Source organism: Toxorhynchites rutilus, chromosome 1 (assembly GCF_029784135.1).
Source record: "Toxorhynchites rutilus septentrionalis strain SRP chromosome 1, ASM2978413v1, whole genome shotgun sequence".
NCBI lineage: Eukaryota > Metazoa > Arthropoda > Insecta > Diptera > Culicidae > Toxorhynchites > Toxorhynchites rutilus.
In genome coordinates this window covers 186,176,476-186,198,396 of record NC_073744.1, presented here as the reverse complement: position 1 = coordinate 186,198,396, position 21,921 = coordinate 186,176,476, and the positions used below count along the sequence as shown (strand labels likewise).

Here is a 21,921-nt window from a genome sequence, read left to right as displayed (position 1 = left end):
AAGAATTACATCGTTAAACTCTTTGATAATGATATGGTGGCCCTGAAAAGGGCCGTTTTGTTTGGTTGTTGGGTATTGTATGTTAACTCCACCAGTGTTTATCGAGTGATGATGGCAGAAGGATGGTAAACAGTCGTTGAATGGTGCGTATCAGATAAAAGATACCGAAGTGGAACGATATATGATAAAAACCGCCCTCTGTGATCCTAGACGAGATGTCTCCTGTGATATGTATGCATGAAATAAAGAAAAAAAACTCACCAATGTAACATAAGACAATTACCAATACCGAACACAATTATAATTTTTCCTCATCAGTAAAAACATGTTACTTTAATATAGAGAAAACATATTTGAAATGGAAAAGGTATTCTTTTTTTATAATTTTTACTTTCTGAGTGTTTATTCAACCCAATTCAATTTTAATTGGATTAACAACAACTAATACTATATATAGAGGATATGGGAAATCACTTTTTCGAATATTTCTTTACTTTTCCAATTTTTCTCGCCGTATAAACTTCCCTCGGGTGAAAATGAACACAAAAAAAAGACAGCTTAAACTAAACGACCCGTTCTCGAGCGGGAACACACCTTGGTTTTTAATTTTAGGAAATTAAAATAAATCGTTTCATATATCAAGTCATTCTTAGCACAACTGCTACCATTTACAATTTTACACTTACACTTGTGCTAAATTTTTCACAATAAAATGATGTCTCTGTTAGGGACTCGCCGCATGTGTCATCAATTTCGACCAATCAGAAGTGGGTATTTCCGTTAGGATAGGGGATGAGATTATTTTCTTCAATATAAAAAATTGTTATGGAGTACCGAAATCGATTGACGCAAAAATGTCATCAATCCACCATGAAATGACTGAGCAATAAGCGTTTGATATTGTACAATTTTCAAGATGTAATCGATTTTCGATTTTCAATTTGTACCCCAATATGTTCCCGAAAGACGTAATCCAACGTCAAAAAATCTTATATGAAAATTGCGCATGAAAAAAAAATGTGTTTGAATGATGTGTTTTGGTAGAAACATCAGGTAATATATATAAAAATTTATGTAATTGTTTTGAACAATCAAAAATCAAAATAAAAAAAATAAATACATTTAAATTTTGTCAATTTAAAACTGCCTTCGGGCCTGCTAGTTCGATGGGAGATTAATCTGCCTCCCTAAATAAATATTGTTTTCGGCGTCGCATGATGCCGCCGAAAGCAGACTCGTTTGCTGAGGAGTGCTGAGCTACAATGAAAATGTCTTTCTAAAGATAGGTCGAAAAAGAGTATGAACTAGTTTTCTTCGCAAGAGCCCTTCTCAGGGCTAGAGACGAATGAACGTAAAGTTTAAAGTCTCTATAATTCAAAAGAAGAAAAATATTGCTACCAGATGTCACGAACTTCGACATTTTTTGCTAGTATGGTGCTACTCGCCCGTGTAGTTGGCGCAAAGGCACCGCGAAAATATTATTTTATAGAATTCCTTCATGCATTTGTCTGATACGGGCTGTGTATCGTTCGTTCTTGTTTTTGAAGGGACTTTAACCTAAAGGTCATTCGTCCCTAACGGGCTCTGTATGACTGGAGCGTTCCGTTATATACATGCATGCATATGTCCTTCGCTTCTTTTGCCAGATCCAGTAAAAGGTGGTTGATGAAACGTATGTTTTTGACGTGATACGTTCCATGTTAGTTGTTAGTAGAAAATGTAAAAATAAACAGTATTTTTGATCGGTTTTATATAGTTTTTGTGGTAAGTGGAAAACAGTAAAATAAACTCTTTTGTTTCAAAACAAATTGATAGTCCTGAGAAGGACTGGAATGGTTTAATGCGTTGTACGGAATCTGCTGCGTTTCAGTCGGATATAGCAGTTTAGTTTTGGGAGCGGTAGCTTTTACGGATTCGCCGATTCTTTCCTTGACTTTGGCGCCATCGGCTTCTGTGCGTCGATTTGCGAGGGTTTGATTGGCACCACCACGACGAGCTAAACGACGGATAGGCGGGTGTGATACGATGCGATGCAATGCACTTCGCTCCTCTGCCTCCTTTGCCGCATCCAATTGTTGATGTGAAGAGGAGCGCACCAGCAATGCACACTAGATTTAATTCGATGCTCTCCGCTGCTTCCTCTTCTTTGCTCCCTTTGCCACACCGCATCCATCGTTGGTTGCCGATGGCTTCCTCTCCTTTGCCGCACCGTATGGTGTTGGTTGATTTGTAGAGCACTGCACACTAGAAGCCCAGATGTTTGCCGATCTGAGCGTTGAACGAGAATGAGAAATCCAAAAATGCTACCGTCCTTTTATATCAGTTGGTATGTGAGAAATAGGCGCCCCCACTGCAAATATTTGACTTATCGGGGAACGAAAGAAGCGAAGCAGGCGAAAGAGAAATGACGTCAATTTCGACCAATCAGTATCGTTTGGATAGGGGTTGAGATTTTTCAATTGTTCGATAGTTAATTACATGATATATATTATTTTATTCAAGGTGAAAAATTGTTATAGAGTGCCGCAATGTTTTGATGTAAAAATCTCATCAATCCGTCATGAAATGACTGAGCAATAAGCGTTTGAAATTGGACATTCGCATTGGACACGATGCGATCGATATTCGTTTTTCAATTTGTACCCCAATATGTTCCCGAAAGACGTAATCCTACGTCAAAAATATAAAATACTAAACTTATAAATAAAAAAACTTTAGAAATTTTTGAAAATAAACAAAAAAAAAAAACAAAAGAAAAATAATCATAAAATTTAATATTCTTATCTGAAACATAAATTCTAAGGCTTCGGAAAATTGCACCTGTATCGAAAAAATCTTATGATAGTAACGTATCACCTCATCGGATTTTGAAATGAAAATACTGCATTCAATATACCCTTCGTAAACAAAGCCCGACAGCTTGATCTGGCACAGATTGCAAGCTGTAGCTGAGTGAATCGGATATTTGGTTTTGCGGAAAGTTCGTACTGCTGATGGCTAATGATGATAAAATTGAGACCCTGGTCATGAATAACTTTCGGTACACGACACGTGGATTAGCATCTGGCTAAGTTCGGTTAGGTAAATTGCTACGATGTATGAATTTCACACAGCGTGACCGGGCCAGCATTTATTGGGTGAATCTCTATCTGTGATTAGCTTTATAAACACTTTGGATTTTTTGTGATAGTGTTGGACGAAAAAAAAACTTGGGGTATGCAAAATGAACCACCGCTATCCAGCTATCCTCAAGGCCAGTCTTCACACGAAGAGTGCTATTATTTTTGTCTGCTGGAGTTCAAAAGGAATTTTGTATTACAAGTCTTATACTAAGCAACCAGTCGATAAATTCCAACGAGTATTACTCGCAACTGGAAGAATTTAACCCCACGATTCAGGTATGACGTCCATGATAATTTTGGCATAATTTTGGAGACAAGAACTTAATTTAAGGCGTGTTCGGGTAGGATAAAAATTTCAAATTGTCATATGCTTTTCGTTTACTTCCTATATTACAAGGTATGCTCTAATTTTATCACTACTGAGATCCCAGATCCCAGTCAGTTTCGGAAATATCCGATGGGGATGCATAAGCGCATTCGATTCCTATTGACAGCTGAAATCTAATGCTACGATAGTTTCAACGTTAAATTCACACCATAATTAAACATTCCCTTCTTTTTATCGGCGTTGCCGTTCCGTTCCGTTTCGCCCTGTTGCGACACCTATTAAAACCTGCTGTTTTTCGCTGCATTTACCTACCAACTGCCTCTAGGCACAGGTAATTAAACTGTTTGAAGATGATTGCATATGGAAATAATCGTTGTTTTCATACGGGCCGGGTGCTGGTCGTTTTGTTTGCTTGATGCTAATAATGCTGCGCTAGCCGTTGACTTTCTTTATTTAACGCGAGGGAGGGAGGGAGGCAGGCGAGCGAGTGATGATTGGTGCGAAACTTTCTCCTAACAATGGGAACCAGTTGAGTGGCCGCTTTGTTATCATACATAATTGCAAAACACTCTGTTTATCAGAGGTTACAATTAGCGGCTGGTTGCTAGTTTGTGTGTTACGATTCGTTGCGGTTTTTAGGAACCGATATTACCTATCGAAGCTCACATTTGGAGGTATATTGTGTGATCATTACGACGCCCTTCGGGTCGTGGGGTTCTGTCGAAATTTCAACCTCTGTGTCGCATTCCAACGCCCGGTTAGATTTATCATGCCATACGTGCGTCAGATAGACACCCATAGGACTCGCTTTCTTGGTGAACATTCTGGCTATGATTTTCAGGGATTGCTTGGGCACAGTATCGTTCATGGGGCTCATGTTAATGGTCGGAAATCTCGTGCACATACCAGTCACCTTGAACCTGTGCTCGCCGATCGTTATTCCTTTCCATGTTTCCATTTTGGACTGACTGCGCCAGTCGATGATCAAGTTCCCTTGCAGATGCTCCACCAGCCAAGCTTTGGTCAGTTCATCATCGGCGACGTCTTCGTCGCAGAGATCTTTCAGGGCGTCTAGGTTGATCAGAAGCAGCTTCATATTGCCGTTGAGGTGACGTACTAAACGTAGTTTTGGTATCCCAAGAGCCATGCTGAGCCAGAGTGCTGGCAGTTCTCCGCAATCAACTGCTGGCGATGTATCACCCGGCTCAGGGCGTACCGTATTCAGATCCAATTCCAGATCGTGCATCCCCGAATGGGATAGTATGAGGGTGTTACTTTTAGGATCGATCCTGGGATGAATTTTCGGTGTAGCGATACGCAGTGGATTACCGCCGCCATCCACGATCGAGAACTCTCGATCGTATTTCAAACCACCTTCGGAGATCAGTGGCCAAAGTGTGCTGACAACAAAGGCACCACACGAGCGCACGGGATGCAGGTAGATCGTCTTCACACGCGGCGTTGAGTATATGTTACGACTTCTCACGAAACATTTGTTGATCATCTCCACCAGACGATCAACGTCCTGCGGTTTGTTCATATAGCCAAACGATGCTCGTACCGTTCCCGTGGGTTGTCCCTCGATCATATCCGTATCGTCGCCGCATACTTTGCCCATCTTGAAGAACATCAACACCTCGTCATCGGTCAAACCAAGCTGCCGCTGGCAGGTCCCAGCGTTGCAGAAGCATCCGGTTCGCAAATAAATCCCGTGGGTAAGCGCCACTTGTGCGAACTCGGTGAACCCAACGTAACTCCCGTCGTCTCGGAGTACGTTGAAGTTGACGATACCACCCTGACGATCACGGGTTTCGAAACGCGAATCCATATAGAACCGAATCGCCGTCGCCCCGTTTGCGTGCACCAAGGTGCCCAGCCTCCGGTAGCAGTATTTGGCCAAGTTGAACACATGCAACGAGACCCGTTCCATCGTACGATAACCGTTGGCAAGAGGAATCAAGCGCTGGATTGTGTTCAAACCCTCCAGCAACGATATGATCGAGAGAAACGGTTGGGTACCGTCCTCGAACCGTTCGACCAGCGAGTCGTGCTTCATGTGCAGGTTCTGTCCGCTCAGAAGGATCTTGATCGTACCCCCGCCGTAGTATTTCTTCTGGAGCAGCTGCTCGGAACCGTGTCGAATGAGGAGTGCCCCCAGACCGGTTGGGTAGCTGTAGGATGAATAAAAGCAACGTCAGGTGTTGCATTCATAAATCTTATCAGTCATTCCGTGTAAAACCGATATAGTGGTTCTCTGTTTTTCGTGAAAATTTGTAGTTTTGTTCCTTATCGCAAAATATTAGACCCGTGTATTCATTATTTTTCATTAGGGTACCCATTTCCATTTAATGGCGGTCAGAAAAATCATTTTTCGCCTTTACAAAAATTACTTTGCAAAAATTCATAACATTTGAAACACTGGAGCGATTCAGGTGATGAATATATTATATTGAAGCAAATAAGCTAGTCTTCTTTGACAAAATATTAAACTGGATTTTGTTTTCGCAATTATTGATTTATTAGTTTTTCATAGTTTACATGATTTCGGGAGCGCGCTATATTTTTTATATTTTCTATGTTTTCATTGAAAACTGACGCTTTTTTACATAACATTGTTTTGCTATCGAGTTATGTTTCAAGTTATCGAGTTATGAGGTCCGAAAAATCATTTTTCCTCTTTTTCCAAACATTCCTTTTCTCAAAAACAAAAAATCGGAAAGATTTAAAAAAATCCAAATCAACATAAATTTAAACTTAAACATAAAACTATAAATAAAAACAGAAAATTCAGAAAATCTGAAAAAGTCAGAAAATTTGAACGTAAACTGAAATTTAAAAAAACAGAAAAATTTTAAAATAAAAAAAATTAAAAAAAATTTAAAACATTCAGAAGAATTTAAAAGAAATCAGTAGAACCCAGGAGAATTCCGAAAAAAAGTGAATTCAGAAGAATTTAGAAGAATACAAAAACTGCGCAAATTAAAAAATTGTAGAAGTTCAATAAAATGAGAAACTATCTGAAAATTTAGAAATAAGAATATATAAAATAATTCATGAAACTGGAAAAAGCGAAGGTACAGAATTTCGAAGAATTCAAAAAATTTACAAAAATACGAACGGTTCAACAAAAATAAAACTTGTTGAAATTCAAAAAATATCAGAAAATTTCTGAAAATACACAACATACAGAAAATGAGAATGAAATCAAAAAATTCAGAATAAAAAAATTATTGAACTTGTTGAACGAATTGAACGTTATCGAACGAAAGAATCATAAAAATCCAAAAAATACAGAAAATACAAAAAAAATATTTAAAAGAAAGTTAAAATGAAAAGTTCGGGAAAAATAACTAAAAATCAAGAAATTCTGAAATGACAAATAATACAGAAGGAAAACATAAAAAACATATAAATCTTAGATAATTTATAAAATTTATATAAACATAGAATCGTAAAAACGAAAAATACCAGAAATACAAAAAAATTGAAAAAGGGGAGAAAATTAAAAAAAAAACAAAAAAAAAATTGAAATAAGGGAGGCAAATGGGGATCAACATAGGGTAGGAGCCTGCCTGTTGGTCTCAAATGTTCCTATCTCACGCCTCCACGAAGATCATATGACGACATTTTTAGATCGGGCGTGAACTGGAAACACACACCTGGTCTTGGCTCCGAGAACGGGTGTCGAAAGTGGCTAAGTGAGGGGGTGCGAGCGAGTCAGAGCGCTATATCTCTCCCGGGGTCATGGAGGCCTTGCCAACCCGCTGTCTCCCGGGCAAAGGAGATACACCCAATAAAATGGAGCTACGATCACGAAGAATAATTAGAATGCGATCACCCGAGGAGGGTCCCCGAACTGGAGCTGGTCCTGGAACGGGCGTAAGAGCGAGCGGCCAGCGGCTGGAGGGCGATGTGCAAGAGCGGGCCACCAGCCGGGTTCAACCCGAAGAGCTACCGCCACACGGAAACAGCAGCCATCGACATCACCCAAGAAACGCTGCGCCTACGAGACGTGTTGCGACTGCCAGACGACAGTCGTCCACACTTGTGGGTACCACTAGGCGCCGGATCATGTGGACACACGAAATGAATGAATTCGTGATCCGCGCCTATTACATCTGCACTGCTTTGGAGACGGACATGAGCGGTCGCCCTCGAATACTAACAATGTTCGAGGAAGCGTATCCAGAGTTCGTCGGGAGGCTTGATCAGAACGCGATGAACGCGAGGCGTAGAGCGATAGTACGCAACAACATGCTCTCCGAAACGCAAATCGACGAGATCAAGCAGCAGGTGCAGACAGAAATAAGCTCCAGGAACAACAGAGCAAGCGATGTGTCGAGACGAAGTTCAGTACGGCTGAGCAATTCATTCGCGAGTGGGGCACGCGAATCAGCACCAGTGGAGGCCACAGTACAACAACCCCCTGAGCCGGAAGATCCACAGCCAGATCAACAACTACTACGCGATCTGGTCTTCCATTACGACGAGGCGATCTCACAGTTCCGCGACACAGACCCATTGTCGCGCCCCAGGATCCCGAAGTTGCAGCATTCCCGCAGGCTGACAAGTGCAGTAAAGCTCATGAACGAGCACGTTCTTCCGCTGCACTTGGTTGATGCTGAGAACATGGAGGAGCTGCAACTGAAAGTTTACTGTGCTGCTGTGGCGACCGCCAAAAGTTTAGGATACCGTATTAGGCCAAGAGGCGGACTGCTCCAACATCTCCGTGAAAGGCGTGAGCCTCCATGGCGAAGGAGATTGGAGCAACGGATCCTAAACAAGCGCGCCGCAATTGGAAGACTGATGGCGTACAAAAGAGGCAGCAGATCGGCGAAATTAGGTCGCCAAGTTGCTGTGATCGTGCGGCCTACTGAACTTCGCCAGCTGGGAGCTCACCAGCTTACGGAAAAACTCGACACACTGGTACAGCAATTGAGCGTCCTAACTAAACGGCTGAAACGTTACTCTGACTCTGCAAAGCGCCAGGAACAAAATCGGATGTTCAGAGATAACGAAAAAGCGTTCTACGACCACATTAGCGACGAGAAGCCCGACTACCGCGAAGGTTTGCCAGATATTAGCGATGTGACGAACTTCTGGGCTGGTATTTGGGAGACCCCAGTACAACATCGCGACGGGCAAATGTGGTTAAGACGGGAGGAGGAGAGTTGTGGTGAAATTGGAGAGATGCCAGCTATCATCGTCGAAGAGAACGATGTCCGCGAAGCCTCGCGGTACCTGAGGAACTGGGCAGCACCGGGCCCCGATGGTGTTCAGAACTTCTGGCACAAGAAGCTGACCGTCGCACATCAAAAGATAGCTGAGTGCTTCAACAAGGTGCTACGTGACCCACACAACCTCCCTGAATTCGCCACCCGTGGCGTCACATTCCTCCTCCCGAAAGACAGCAACACATTGAACCCATCAAAGTACAGGCCGATAACGTGCCTATCGAGTCTGTACAAGATATTAAGCAGCATCATAACCGCCAAAGTTTCTGCCCACTGCGAACAACACCATATCATCGCAGAAGAGCAGAAAGGATGCAGAAAAAATACGCATGGCTGCAAAGACCAGGCCATCATCGACGCAACCATAGTCGGCCAGGCGGTTTATAATCAGCGGAACCTAAGCATGGCCTATATCGATTACAGGAAGGCTTATGACTCCATACCTCACTCGTTTCTCGTCCGGGTATTGGAGCTCTACAAAATTGATCCCGTCGTCGTTAGGTTCCTGCAGCATGCGATGAGGCAGTGGAGCACGTCTCTGCACCTTAGTGATGGGGAAAATGTGTTGCAGTCTAGAACGCTGCAGATAAAGAGGGGGATATTCCAAGGCGACTCTTTCAGCCCGCTTTGGTTTTGTCTGGCACTGAACCCCCTCAGTAGGACGCTCAATAGAAACGGTCATGGCTATAAAATAAGGTATGGCGACGGCGCCCACGAAGAAGTGACCCATACCTTTTACATGGACGATCTCAAGGTCTACGCTGATTCACGTCAGCGTCTAGGTGTAGCTATCCGGGTTGTCGAAGACATAAGCAGGGACATCTGTATGGAGTTCGGCCTCGACAAGTGTCGCTGTGTCCACCTGCTGAAAGGACAACTTACCGAATCCGGAGGCTACGAGGTCTATGACGGCGAGTTTATAAGAGACATGGTTCGTGGCGAATCCTATAAATATATTGGATTCCGACAGCTCACCGGGATTCGCCACTCCGACATCAAGACGGAGCTGCGAGACAAGTTCTTGAGTCGAGTGAACTGTGTCCTGAGGACTTTCCTCAACGCGGGGAACAAGGTACGCGCGATCAACACATTCGCGGTTCCCCTGCTGACCTTCAGTTTTGGTGTAGTCAAATGGAGCAAAACTGACCTAGAGGACCTTGAGAGGAGGATGAGGAAAGCATTCAAAGAGGCCGGAATGCACCATCCTCAATCGGCACTGGGGAGAGTTTCACTACCACGCAAAGAAGGGGGACTTGGAATCGTCGACATTTCTGCACTGTGTGTTGCCCAGGTACGACAACTGCGCGAGTACTTCGCAGAACGCGCCAACCAAAACGCGCTATACCGGGCTGTCTGCGCCGCTGACAGAGGATACAGCGCTCTGCACTTGGCGCAAGCGGAGTACCAACTAAACTGCAATCTGCAGACAGTGGAGGAGAAGATTGCAGCTTGGAAGCAGAAGGCAGTGCATGGTGCCCACCCCCATCAACTGGACCGGCCACACGTCGACAAGGCCGCATCTAATCTGTGGCTAACGCGTGGTGAACTCTCTTCAGTAGTAGAAGCCGACATGATAGCCATCCAGGACAGGATAATGCCGACGAGAAACTGCAGGCGGTACGTCTGGCATCAAGACGTTGATGACATTTGCCGGATGTGCCATCAACCAGGTGAAAACATAGAGCACATTATGGGAGGCTGTCCCGTTTTGGCCAACGCAGCCTACACCGAGCGCCACAACAACGTGGCCCGTATTGTTCATCGACAACTGTCGCTCCAATGTGCTCTACTGGAAGACAACGTACCAAACTACCGGTACCTGCCTGCACCTGTCCTGGAAAATGACCGTTTCAAGCTGTACTGGGATCGCACTGTTCTGACCGACCTCTCGATCCACCACAACCGGCCAGATATAATGGTTTACGACAAGAGCGACCGCAAAGTCACCATCATCGATGTCGCTATTCCACTGAACCAGAATCTGGAGGAGACCCACGGTCGCAAAATCTGCAAGTACCGACCATTGGCCGTGGAGCTCAAGGAACTGTGGGGGCTAAGGGAGGTCCCAAGAATTGTTCCAGTCGTTCTCTCTGGAACTGGAATTATCCCGAAGACACTTCTGGAAGCGCTAAAGGTGTTGAACATCGAGAAGGAATGGCCGGCATCCAAAAGTCGGTCATCCTTAGCACCTGCGCGATTGTCCGACAATTCCTCGGTCAGGACTAAAACAGCACGAGCATGCAGATACGTGCATTCCGCAGAGCCTAGTCCCCCTTTGGCATTCAGAAGCCCGGGGGCAGGTGAAAATTCTGGCTAGGTTCGCCTAGTTAAGAAGTGAGATAAGTCTGCTAAATAAAGAATAAAAACTTCAGAAATTTTTGCTAAAACAGAGACTCCAGAAAGTACAGAAAATACAAAAAAGAAACAGAAAATTGATATCAACGAAAATTCAGATTATTTTTATAATATAAAAAAATCGGTGAAGGTCAGAAAATTTTAGAAAATAACAAATTTTAAAAATTAATAAAAATTTAAGTAAATTCAGCAAAAATAAAAACTCTAGAAAATACAGAAAATACAAAAAAACAGAAAATTTAAAAAAATATATAAAATTTAAAAAAAAAATTAGAAAATTTGGAATTTGTGAAATTAATAATTCATAAAATCTATATAAACGCAAATCTAGAAAACTTTAAAAATGAAAAAAATTGTAAAGGTCAAAAGTATTGAAGAAAAAACAAAGAAAAAATAAAAAAATGAATAAAAAACTAGAAAATTCTGCAAAAACAAAAACTTTTCAAATTTAAAGATTTCAAAAACAAAATAAAAAACTAAAATTAACGAAATTAGAAACAAAATCAACAAAATCCAAAAAAATATCAGAAAATTCAGAAATCAGAAGAAATTCAGAAAAAGAAATGAGAATGAGAAAATTTAGAAATCAATTATATATTTATATTCTCGCCATATTTTTTTTTATACTTTTCCTAAAAACTGATTTTTTTTTCACAGAACACATCCAGAAACCAGGGATGTGTTTTTTTTTCTTTTTTGAGTTATAATTTTTCAAAACTAATCGATGGCTCAAAAAATAATTTTTCCCTTTTTTCCAAAAATTACTTTTTAAAAAAAATCTTAAAAAGTTATATAGATTTAAAAGTAAATTAAATTTTGAAAAACCTTAAAATTTAGGAAATAAAAATAATTAAAAAAATGAAAAAAAATATAAGATTCAGAAGAATTTAGAAGAAATCAGTATAGCTGAAGAATTTAGGAGAATTCAGAACAATTTAGAAAAAATCTGGAGGTTGAACAAATTCAAATGAATAAAAAAGCTCAAAAAATTTAGAAATTGAAAAAAAACTGATAATTTAGAAGTTGAAAGAATGTATAAGCAACTTCAAAATATCATAAAATTCCAAAGAATTTGAACATGCATGGAAATATATTATTAATTTTTGTATTTTTTAGTTCAAATTTTTAAGATTAAACATAAAATACGAAAAAATTTTTTTTTTTTAAATTTCAAAAATAAAAAAAAATAGTATTTTTTAATTTAAAAAAATACCAATTCAGAAAATTCAAAAGAATCAGAAAATTTAGAAATGAATCATACATTTTTAATATTTTTTGCTATATATTTTTATAGCTCTTTTTTGTTATGGAAAAGAGTTTTTTTTTAAATCTGGAAATTTTAAAAACAATAAATAAACGAAAATGAAACTGCGTGAAATTAATAATTCATAGAATATATATGAACTAAAATCCAGAAAATTTTAAAAATACAAAAAAAAATACAAATGAAAATTTGTTTTTTCGATTTTCAGATTTTTTTTTGTATTTTTAAAATTAAAAAAAATTTGAAAAGTTAAGAACATTCTGTAATACAAAAACTATAGCAAATACAGAAAATACAAAAAAATCAGAAAATTCAAAATACAGGTCTGACTCGATTATCCGTAGTATTTTATTTTTAATTTTCGGAAATTTTGAATAATTTGTATAATAATTATATATTGAATAGGTAATCAAGGTAATCTTGGATTTGCAGTTATTTATAAAAAATGCAAATCCAAGATGGCGGCCACTGCAAAATAGCGGATTTAATATTTTCTCAGAACCCCATCAATATAGGTATCAAATGAAAGGGCTTGACTAGTAGAATACAGTTATTTATGAAAAATGCAAATCTAAGATGGCGGCCACTACTAAATGGCGGATTGCCTATTTTCACAGAACCCCATCAATTTTGCAATCAATATGGGTATCAAATGAAAAAGGCTTGACTAGTAGAACACAGTTATTTGTGAAAAATGTTCAAAAAATGTATCAAAAGAAAGTTCTCGACTAGTAGAACATAGCAGATAATGAAAAATCTAATTTCAAGATGGCCGCAGTCTCCAAACAACTAATTACTTTTTGAATGGTTTCATTCAGCTTGACCTGTTTCTATGTATGTTTGAATGTTTGTTTGGTTGTCCCACATTAATAGAAAATTGACCCCGTTCCTGTTGAATGATTGATCTGAAATTTGGAACATACATTCAATTCTACTGTCATTATAAAACTGCGTATTCCATGATCCAAAAAAAAAACAATTTGGCCGCCGCAAAAAAATGGCTTAACGGCTTGATTTGGAGAATACACTACACTTTGAACAACATAAATTCGAAAAGGTCGCCGCCACAAAATGGTCGATTATGTATTTTTTGCAATCCCCTCAATATTGGTATCAAATGAAATGCTTTAACTAATAGAATACAGTACAGGTCGGACTCGATTATATACAGACTCGATTATATGTGATTCGATTATATACAATTTTGGACTCGATTATATTCAGTTTGGAAAAAAGGATTTTTTTTATATTTCAAATATGGCTTATTTCATGAAGAAATGTAACCTTTCAACGTTAAGGTGAAGTTCAAGTGGCTATTACATGTACAGTGGGGTAAAAATCGTGATTTTTGAAGATTTTGCTTGAATTTTCACCAGGAATTGTTTATATCAATATTGCAGCTAAATTAAGAAAGATAGAAGTTGTGCGTCAAAAAACAAATTGTGGAGCGGCTAAAGAACTTCATTTTAATTGATAGAAACAATCTAGTTTAATATAAATTTTATAGGATAAAATTAATAATAACACATTAAAAATTATTAACTTCTAAGTGTTTCACTTCCAAAATGTTATTAAAATTCACTAATTTAGTTGTTCCACTACTATATCATGTACTAAATTTTCTCATCTTTCAAATGAAAGCATCAGAATCGTCTTCCGTAGCGTACTTTTTTGGATATGTTATGTAAAAAGTCCTCTGCTATCGAGAAAAATATAAAAATATATAGCGTACTTGGTCCCGAAACCATGTAACCATGAAACAAAATCCATTTTTGTTTGCAAGTATGATATGTGTGATGTGATAGACTAGCTCATCGGCGGCATCGGCTTCAATTTGATGTCTCGATCATCGAAATCGGTCAAGCGGTTCAAAAGTAATGAATTTTTGAAAAAAATGAATTTGTTGTAAAAAAGCAGCAAAGTTGTCTTTTCGAACCACCCTAAAATGAAAATGGGCTCTCTATTGATCAAATTTAAAAAATACAAAAAATACAAAAAATACTAACATTGTGCGATAAGGAACAAAACTACCAATTTTCACGAAAATCTGAGAACCACTATATCGGTTTGGCATGGAATGGCTGCTATGAGACTTTCCGCTAACTTACCCGAAAATTTTGTAGAACGAAATACACACAAAATCCGGCCGGTATCGGCGCAGATCAAGGTAATTTGTCGACACGTAGCTAGCCGCATCCAAGCACACGTGGAATCGCTCGTCATCGTACCCGAGCAAACCGTTCAGCCGGACCTCCTCGATCAGATCCAACGGATATTTCGCCGCATTGAAGTTATTCTGCGCCGGGAATACCAAAAGCGATGGTTTTACTCCGGCAGACCTCCCGGAAACCCTCGCGTGCCGCAGGAAGTCATCCCGCTCGAGGGGATGAATGCGGCCCGTACCGACGATGGCACGCATCCCTAGAACCGAGGTGTGATTATCGCGCAAAAAAACAAACGCTCCTTCGTCCCCTTCGGGGTCGTCCTCCCGCCGGAAGGTGAAGCTTTCCGCCACCAGCTTCAACCCAGCGGTGGCACCCGACGTGAACACCAAACTGTACTCCGAGGCGTTGGTGTTGAAGAACCGCAGCACTCGCTGACGGACCTGATCCATCAACTCTCCGGTGAGGCGACTTGTGTGGGGATTGCAGAAGAGGTTGCCCACCAGCGTGGCCTGCACGGCACGAATCTGAGATTCCGCGTAAAGTGTCGCTCCGGCGTGATCCATGTAGTGTTTGCCTGTGTGTGGAATCGTGGTAGAAAACGACGAACCTTGGAAGTACTTGATCCAAACAAACCTTTCAAGCGACTGAATTCCCGCTCGATGTTGGCCGCCTCCTCGGCGGTGTATTCCTGAGTAAACTCCATAGGCGAGCGCGTGTGTCTCTTTGAAGTGCCTCTTGGGAAACGTAGCACCTGTGTCCTGTTTCTCGGTCGGTCGGAGGGGTAATGAGAGAGCGTGTGATAGCTTTCCGTGTTTTAAACTAGCATTGAAGTTTTTGTGAGGATGAAACCGACTAGCGGGATCACATATAAACTGAGAAATAAAAACTAAACTCGATTGCGTTGATAGTTAATGGGTAGATTAGATCAAACATCATGTTTAGGTGCGAATAAGATTTCTTAATTAGATGCACTGTCAATTCAACAGAATAAATTATAATTGCTTCTGAGCAATTCATAGGGTAAACTAACGTATTGTCGCACATCATTGCTTTTCAGTGGTAACAAAACATATATACACAATATTATTATGTTCACCTCAGCCGTTATGTTTATAAGGAAAAAAGTTTAGTGTCCTTCAAAAGATCTTCATAAACTATCTATGAAGTTACCTGTTTATTGGTCAATTAGCTTTCCAGCAGCTCCCCGTAAACAAAACGTCCACTATCGTATCATATCATCAGCTTCCGGCATTACCATCGGTTTGAGTTCATTGCCTCGGTTAGTGCGCACCGGTCGCACTGATTATCACCCCCGGGGGCAACTGATCTTACGCACTGATCGTTATGGGGTAATAGCCTCACATCGAAGCGTTCCACAGTCGCCGAGTGGTAGAAATTGCTGCGGATAACGCTGTGTGAGAAACATTTTTCCGATCGTGTTGCGTTGCGAAGCGCAGTTGAAAGGTGCGTATAGTGCGCTCAATCGATCGACTGCAGTGTGTTGTGTTGGACAACTTGTTGCCGCGGTTCGCGTCAGTGCTTGACTTGTAAACAAAGGCAATTTGCGTTGAAGTGGAGAAAATATGCATGTTCCCTGGAAAACATGGGAAATTAAATGTCAGTCGGCAATTTTAAGTTCGTGTTCTGTTTGAAAATATATAAGCATTACGTATATTTTAACTTGGAGGATGGTTTATTAAAAACGAAGCCCATGCTTTGCTAGAGCAGTGTCAAAATAGCGTCTACCTGAGTTCACCCCAAGATCTTCAGTCGAGTCGGTTTGCAGTAAACGACCAGAAATCACAAAAACACAAGAATACACGAATAGAATAACGAGAAATGCAATAAAAACACATGATTGTACACGGAAATGCACAAAAACAAAAACAAAAATATTGAAATTCACAAAAATAATACAGCCCAAAAATACAAAAAAAAAAACACGAAAACATCACATATATACCAAAATATGCAAAAAAAAACACAATTCACACAAAATACAATAAATACACAATAAAGTGCCAATGGATGTATGGGAAAAAAGTGACCCTCGAACTTTCAAAGCGAACATGAATAAAAATGTTGATAGCCACGAAAAACTACCCTATAAGATGATGATGATGACCCACCTCATACCCCTACAAAGGTTTGAACTGGCCGATTTATCTAATAGATAATATTTATATTCAACCAAATTAAGATATCAGTATTATAAAACAAAACAGCGAACTGACTCTGTTGCAGGCATGAATTTCTATTAATCGAACATCATAAATAGGCAAAAACTTTAAAAGAAAAACAATGGTCCTATCCTTATCGACATTATCATAATGATAATCCCAACTTCAGACCCAAAGTTTTTTTAAGGCATGTCAAGAAAATTTCCAACCCGGGAAGATCCTTGACAGATTGGGAATCGAACCCAGTATCTAAAAGTGTCTACTTAGAACATGATAGAGATCTGCCACATTCACAAATACTCGATATAACCATCTTATGATAAGATAGTTTACGACAATTCTGAATGAGCTATCCCCATTCCAGTTTCCACTTCAGACCCTCATAAAAATTTCATTATATATCAGTGTTCTGCCAGTGTTCCATTAACATAGTCCAGGCCGACCAAACGCGCGCGAGTCTCAAACTCTCGTAGACAACGCTTATTACTTTTTTTTTTACAATATACATAAACAAAACAAAACAAAAATCATCATCATCAGTACGAACATGGTAGTTTAACCTGTAAATAAATTTTATTAATTTTTATCAATTGAAAACATAAATGAATGATTTAGGAAAAAAAATATAAAACCTGTTTACAAAACAGATTTTACGTGTGAAAAACACATTTTCTTGAACTCTGCCATTGTTGCCGCACGTTTAATTTCTGTGGGCATCGAATTGAAGAAATTTATACCTTTATATAACAACGAGTTCTGCGACCTACTAAACATAAAGTTGGGTGTTCTTGCATCATTCGCGTTTCTTGTATTGTATCTATGAACATCACTTCCTCTTTCAATTCGATCACACAAATATCGAGGCAGCATATCGTTCAAAATTTTGAAGATGAACACCATTGTCATGTAATAAATTCTCTGCTTCACAGATAGCCACTGTAGCGCGTCCAACATCAAACTGGAGGAAGTGTATCTACTACATCTTAAAATCAAACGCATTACTTTATTTTGTAAACGCTGCAATCTCGTTAATTGTGTATTATTTGCAAGGAAGAGGATCGACGAGCAAAAATCTATGTGCGGTGAAATCAATGATTTATACAATTTAATTTTACTATTTATTGTCAACTCTTTCTTCAAACGACACAAAACGCCGTACTTCTTGGCAATCTTTTTGATGACATTATTGATGTGAGACTTGAAAGTTAACGTGTCATCAATAATAACTCCTAAGTAATTGATTTCTTTCACGCGTTCTTATGTCTCACCATCTATTTCAAAATTTACGTCAATACTGGAGTTTGCTGCAGAAATAAGCATGTATTTTGTTTTGCCAACATTTAACTTTAATTTAATGCCAACTTCCTTCGAACAGCCACCGTACCTTCGCTCTTGTCCTTCAAGTCGTCCCGGCCCTGAGTATAGCGTTGACGAAGAGGTCTTCCGAACTGTCTTTCATGGCAAGTATTTACTTGGTAATGGTAATTCTTGTCCTGATGTACATTCACCCAGCAGGACTGCGAAACAGAAAACAGATGTCACCTCAGATTCGTCTCTTCATTTTGGAAGAACACCATCATCCGACCCGGGACGCTCGACACAAAGCAGTAAGGAAGTCCCTGAATCACCTTGCTCAGTCGTGCCAATTATCTTCGAACAGCCACAGTACCTTCGCTCTTATTCTTCAAGTCGTCCCGGCCCTGAGTATAGTGTTGACGAAGGGGTCTTCCGAACTGTTTTCCATGGCAAGTATTCACTTGGTAATGGTAATTCTCGTCCTGATGTACATTCACCCAGTAGGACTGCGAAACAAAAAAACAGATGTCACCTCTGATTCTTCTCATCATCTTGAAAGAACACCGTTATCCGACCCGGGACGCTCGACACAAAGCAGTAAGGAAGCCCCTGACTCACCTTGCTCAGTCGTGCCAACTATCTTCGAACAGCCACAGTACCTTCACTCTTGTCCTTCAAGTCGTCCCGGCCCTGAGTATAGTGTTGACGAAGGGGTCTTCCGATCTGCCTCCCATGGCAAGTACTCCATAAGGAACGGCAAACCTTGTTCTGATGTCTACTCACCCCACAGGAATGAGCAACAACAGAGAAATGGCAGTCCTGATTCCTCGGATATCTTAATTTACTACCAAAACGTTGGTGGTGTCAACAGCTCTCTCGTAGAGTACCAATTGGCTCTGAGTGATGGCTCCTACGACATTTACGTCTTTTCCGAAACCTGGCTCAATGGAAACACTGCATCAAGTCAGCTGTTCGACAACTCTTACTCCGTCTACAGGCAGGATCGTTCGTCGCTGAATAGTAACAAACGCACGGGAGGTGGTGTATTGTTGGCTGTTCACTCAAGGATCAAATCCCGTACGCTCAATCCTCCGAGTTGCTCGACGGTAGAGCATCTGTGGATCGCTATTACCACTTTGGACGCTACACTTTACTTGTGCGTAGTTTACATGCCTCCTGATAGGGTAAACGATGGACCTTTGATCAACCAACATCTTGACTCTCTCTATTGGGTTGTTTCACAACTAGAACCGAGAGACAACATTATGATCCTGGGCGACTTCAACTTGAGCTCAATCTCTTGGCAGCATAACTCGCATGGTTTTCTCTACCCGGTTTTTTCTCAATCCTCGATCTGCTTGACATCACAAGAACTGCTTGATTCCTATTGCACCGCTGGACTGAGGCAAATGATAGGAATCAAAAATGAAAACGATCGCATACTTGATCTGTGCTTCGTCAACGAAGAACTATGTGAGCACTGCACAGTCATGCAAGGACCATCACCACTTGTTAAAATAGTGCGACATCATCCTCCTATACTGGTGAATCTCAATTTGAAACCTTTCCGACAATTTCACGATGCTTCTGAAAGTGTTTCGTACGATTTCAGTAAAACTGATTTTACCGCGATGAACAATTTCCTCGCACAAATCGAGTGGATAGATGTATTTCAAGGCTGTGACGCTAACCTCGCTGCATCGATCATGTCGAGTATTCTGCTGTATGCAATCGATCAGATTGTTCCATTGAAGATGAAACGTGAGGATACCAAGCCTGCCTGGTCAAATAGTGCCCTGAAGTATCTTAAAAGAGTGAAGCAGTCTGCTTTAAGACAGTTCAGCAAGCACCGTACGGACTCAACAAGAGCGAAATATCTAAAGACGAATGCTGAGTATAAACAGCTCAATAATCGTCTCTTCAGTGCTTATCAAGACCGTCTGCAGAGACGCCTTAAGGTAAATCCTAAAGGATTTTGGCGTTACGTCAAAGACCAACGTAAGGAATCCGGTCTACCATCTACGTTGACCAACGGTTTATTGGAAGCTGATACGACTACCGACATCGCTGACCTGTTTCGCTCTCAGTTCAGTAATGTGTTTGTCAATGAACACATCGATCCGCAGGATGTTGCTGCTTCTACCAGAAACGTACCTCGACTTCTTGCTTCTGAGCTGGATTTTGTTATCACTGACGACATGGTAATTGCAGCAACTAAGAACATGAAAACCTCCACAGGATGTGGTCCGGACGGCATTCCATCACTCGTCTTGAAAGGTTGTGTAGACACACTTGCGTCACCTCTAGCGACACTGTTCAATCTGTCCTTATCTTCCGGTGTATTCCCGAGATGCTGGAAAGAGTCGTATGTTTTTCCAGTATATAAGAAAGGATGCAAACGGAGCGTTTCGAACTATCGAGGTGTTGCTGCATTATGTGCCACCTCGAAGTTGTTTGAGCTGATCGTGCTTCAGGCGTTAATGCAAAGGTGTTCACAGTATATCTCATTGGAACAACACGGATTTATGCCTAAGCGTTCCACGACCACTAACTTGACGTGCTTCACCTCGTTCGTGATACACCAAATTGAGAATGGACTACAAGTAGACGCTATCTACACCGACTTATCCGCAGCGTTTGATAAGATGAATCATCGAATAGTAGTAGCTAAATTTGACAAACTTGGAATGAGTAACCAAATGGTCATCTGGATCCGATCGTATCTCACTGGTCGTAGCATGGCAGTCAAAATTGGAGATCATGTTTCATCACCGTTTCCGGTTTGGTCTGGTGTTCCGCAGGGCAGTCACCTAGGACCATTTTTGTTCCTGCTGTACATGAACGATGTCAACTTCACTATGAAATGTCTGAAACTCTCGTATGCCGATGACCTGAAGCTCTACTACGTGATACAGCAACCGCGAGACGCATTATTCCTGCAACAACAATTGGAAGCTTTTGCCGAATGGTGTCTAACGAACCGTATGTCGCTTAACGTGTCGTAGTGCTCCGTTATTTCATTCGGGCGTAAACACACACTCTTCTGCTTTGACTACACATTGGCAGGCGTACAACTCAAACGCGAATCAATAGTCAAGGACTTGGGGATTCTGATCGACGCTAAAATGAGTTTCAAAGATCACGTCACATATGCTGTATCTAAAGCCACTTCGCAATTGGGGTTTCTTTTTCGCTTTGCCAAAAAATTTAAGGACGTTTACTGCCTAAAAGCCTTATATTGTTCAATTGTGCGTCCTATCCTGGAATACTCATCCATTGCTTGGTCACCGCACTACCAAAATGGAACACAACGCATTGAATCTGTTCAAAGGAAATTCATCAGGTTTGCACTTCGTCACCTCAGCTGGAGGGATCCTTTGAATTTGCCAAGCTACACAAGCCGGTGTAAGCTCATCAACCTGGAACAATTGGCCGCGAGACGCAAGGTAACGAAAGCATGCTTCGTTGCAAATCTTTTGCAGGGCAATATCGATTGTCCTATACTGCTCAGTAGGCTGCACATTAACACCCGTCGTCGTCATCTACGATCACACTCATTTTTCATCATACCTCATGCTAGAACGAACTATGGCCTACATGAACCAGTGCGGAGTATGTGTCGTGTTTTCAATAAGTGTTACTTTGTGTTTGATTTCAATGTATCACAAGAATCGAATAAGCGCGAATTTAGACGATTTTTTTGTTAGCTTACGGTGTTGTCAGTTTTAAAATTTGTGTTGTTAGTTTAAGTTAGTTTAAGTACTAATGTCATTGGGATGGAAATCATCTGTTGGCAAATACAAAGAAATACAAAGAAATACAAATTGTTTAAATTTAAGCCACTGAGCCAGAGAATGCAAATCTTCGTCTATGTGTTCCGCGGTTTCTTTTATATCCTTAGCTGCGATGAACAGGACAGTATCATCCGCGAACAAATTAATGTCACAGTATCGTAAAACTCGTCGCAGATCATTTAT

General features: G+C 40.6%; 2 protein-coding genes across 5 annotated transcripts in view; one reads left to right on the top strand and one right to left on the bottom strand.

The window, feature by feature from the left end:
- LOC129769967 (mannosyl-oligosaccharide alpha-1,2-mannosidase IA) overlaps window positions 1–21,921 on the top strand; it is a 102,003-nt gene that overhangs the window by 12,030 nt on the left and 68,052 nt on the right. The gene's annotated exons all lie outside the window — the stretch shown is intronic.
- Window positions 3,665–15,337, bottom strand: LOC129769959 (molybdenum cofactor sulfurase 2-like). Its single transcript, XM_055772504.1, has 3 exons — window positions 15,102–15,337; window positions 14,412–15,042; window positions 3,665–5,621 (listed from the first exon to the last, which is right to left on the bottom strand). The coding sequence occupies exons 1-3, from the start codon at window positions 15,169–15,171 to the stop codon at window positions 4,103–4,105; spliced, it is 2,220 nt and encodes a 739-aa protein (XP_055628479.1). The 5' UTR covers window positions 15,172–15,337; the 3' UTR covers window positions 3,665–4,102.

Excerpts from the sequence above, each read along its gene's own strand:
- LOC129769959 (XM_055772504.1), bottom strand. The coding sequence starts at position 15,171 with ATGGAGTTTACTCAGGAATACACCGCCGAGGAGGCGGCCAACATCGAG. Across the intron at positions 15,043-15,101 it reads GGAATTCAGTCGCTTGAAAG|GCAAACACTACATGGATCAC; the intron begins GTTTGTTTGGAT and ends TTCCACACACAG. Across the intron at positions 5,622-14,411 it reads TCGTTCTACAAAATTTTCGG|CTACCCAACCGGTCTGGGGG; the intron begins GTAAGTTAGCGG and ends TTCATCCTACAG.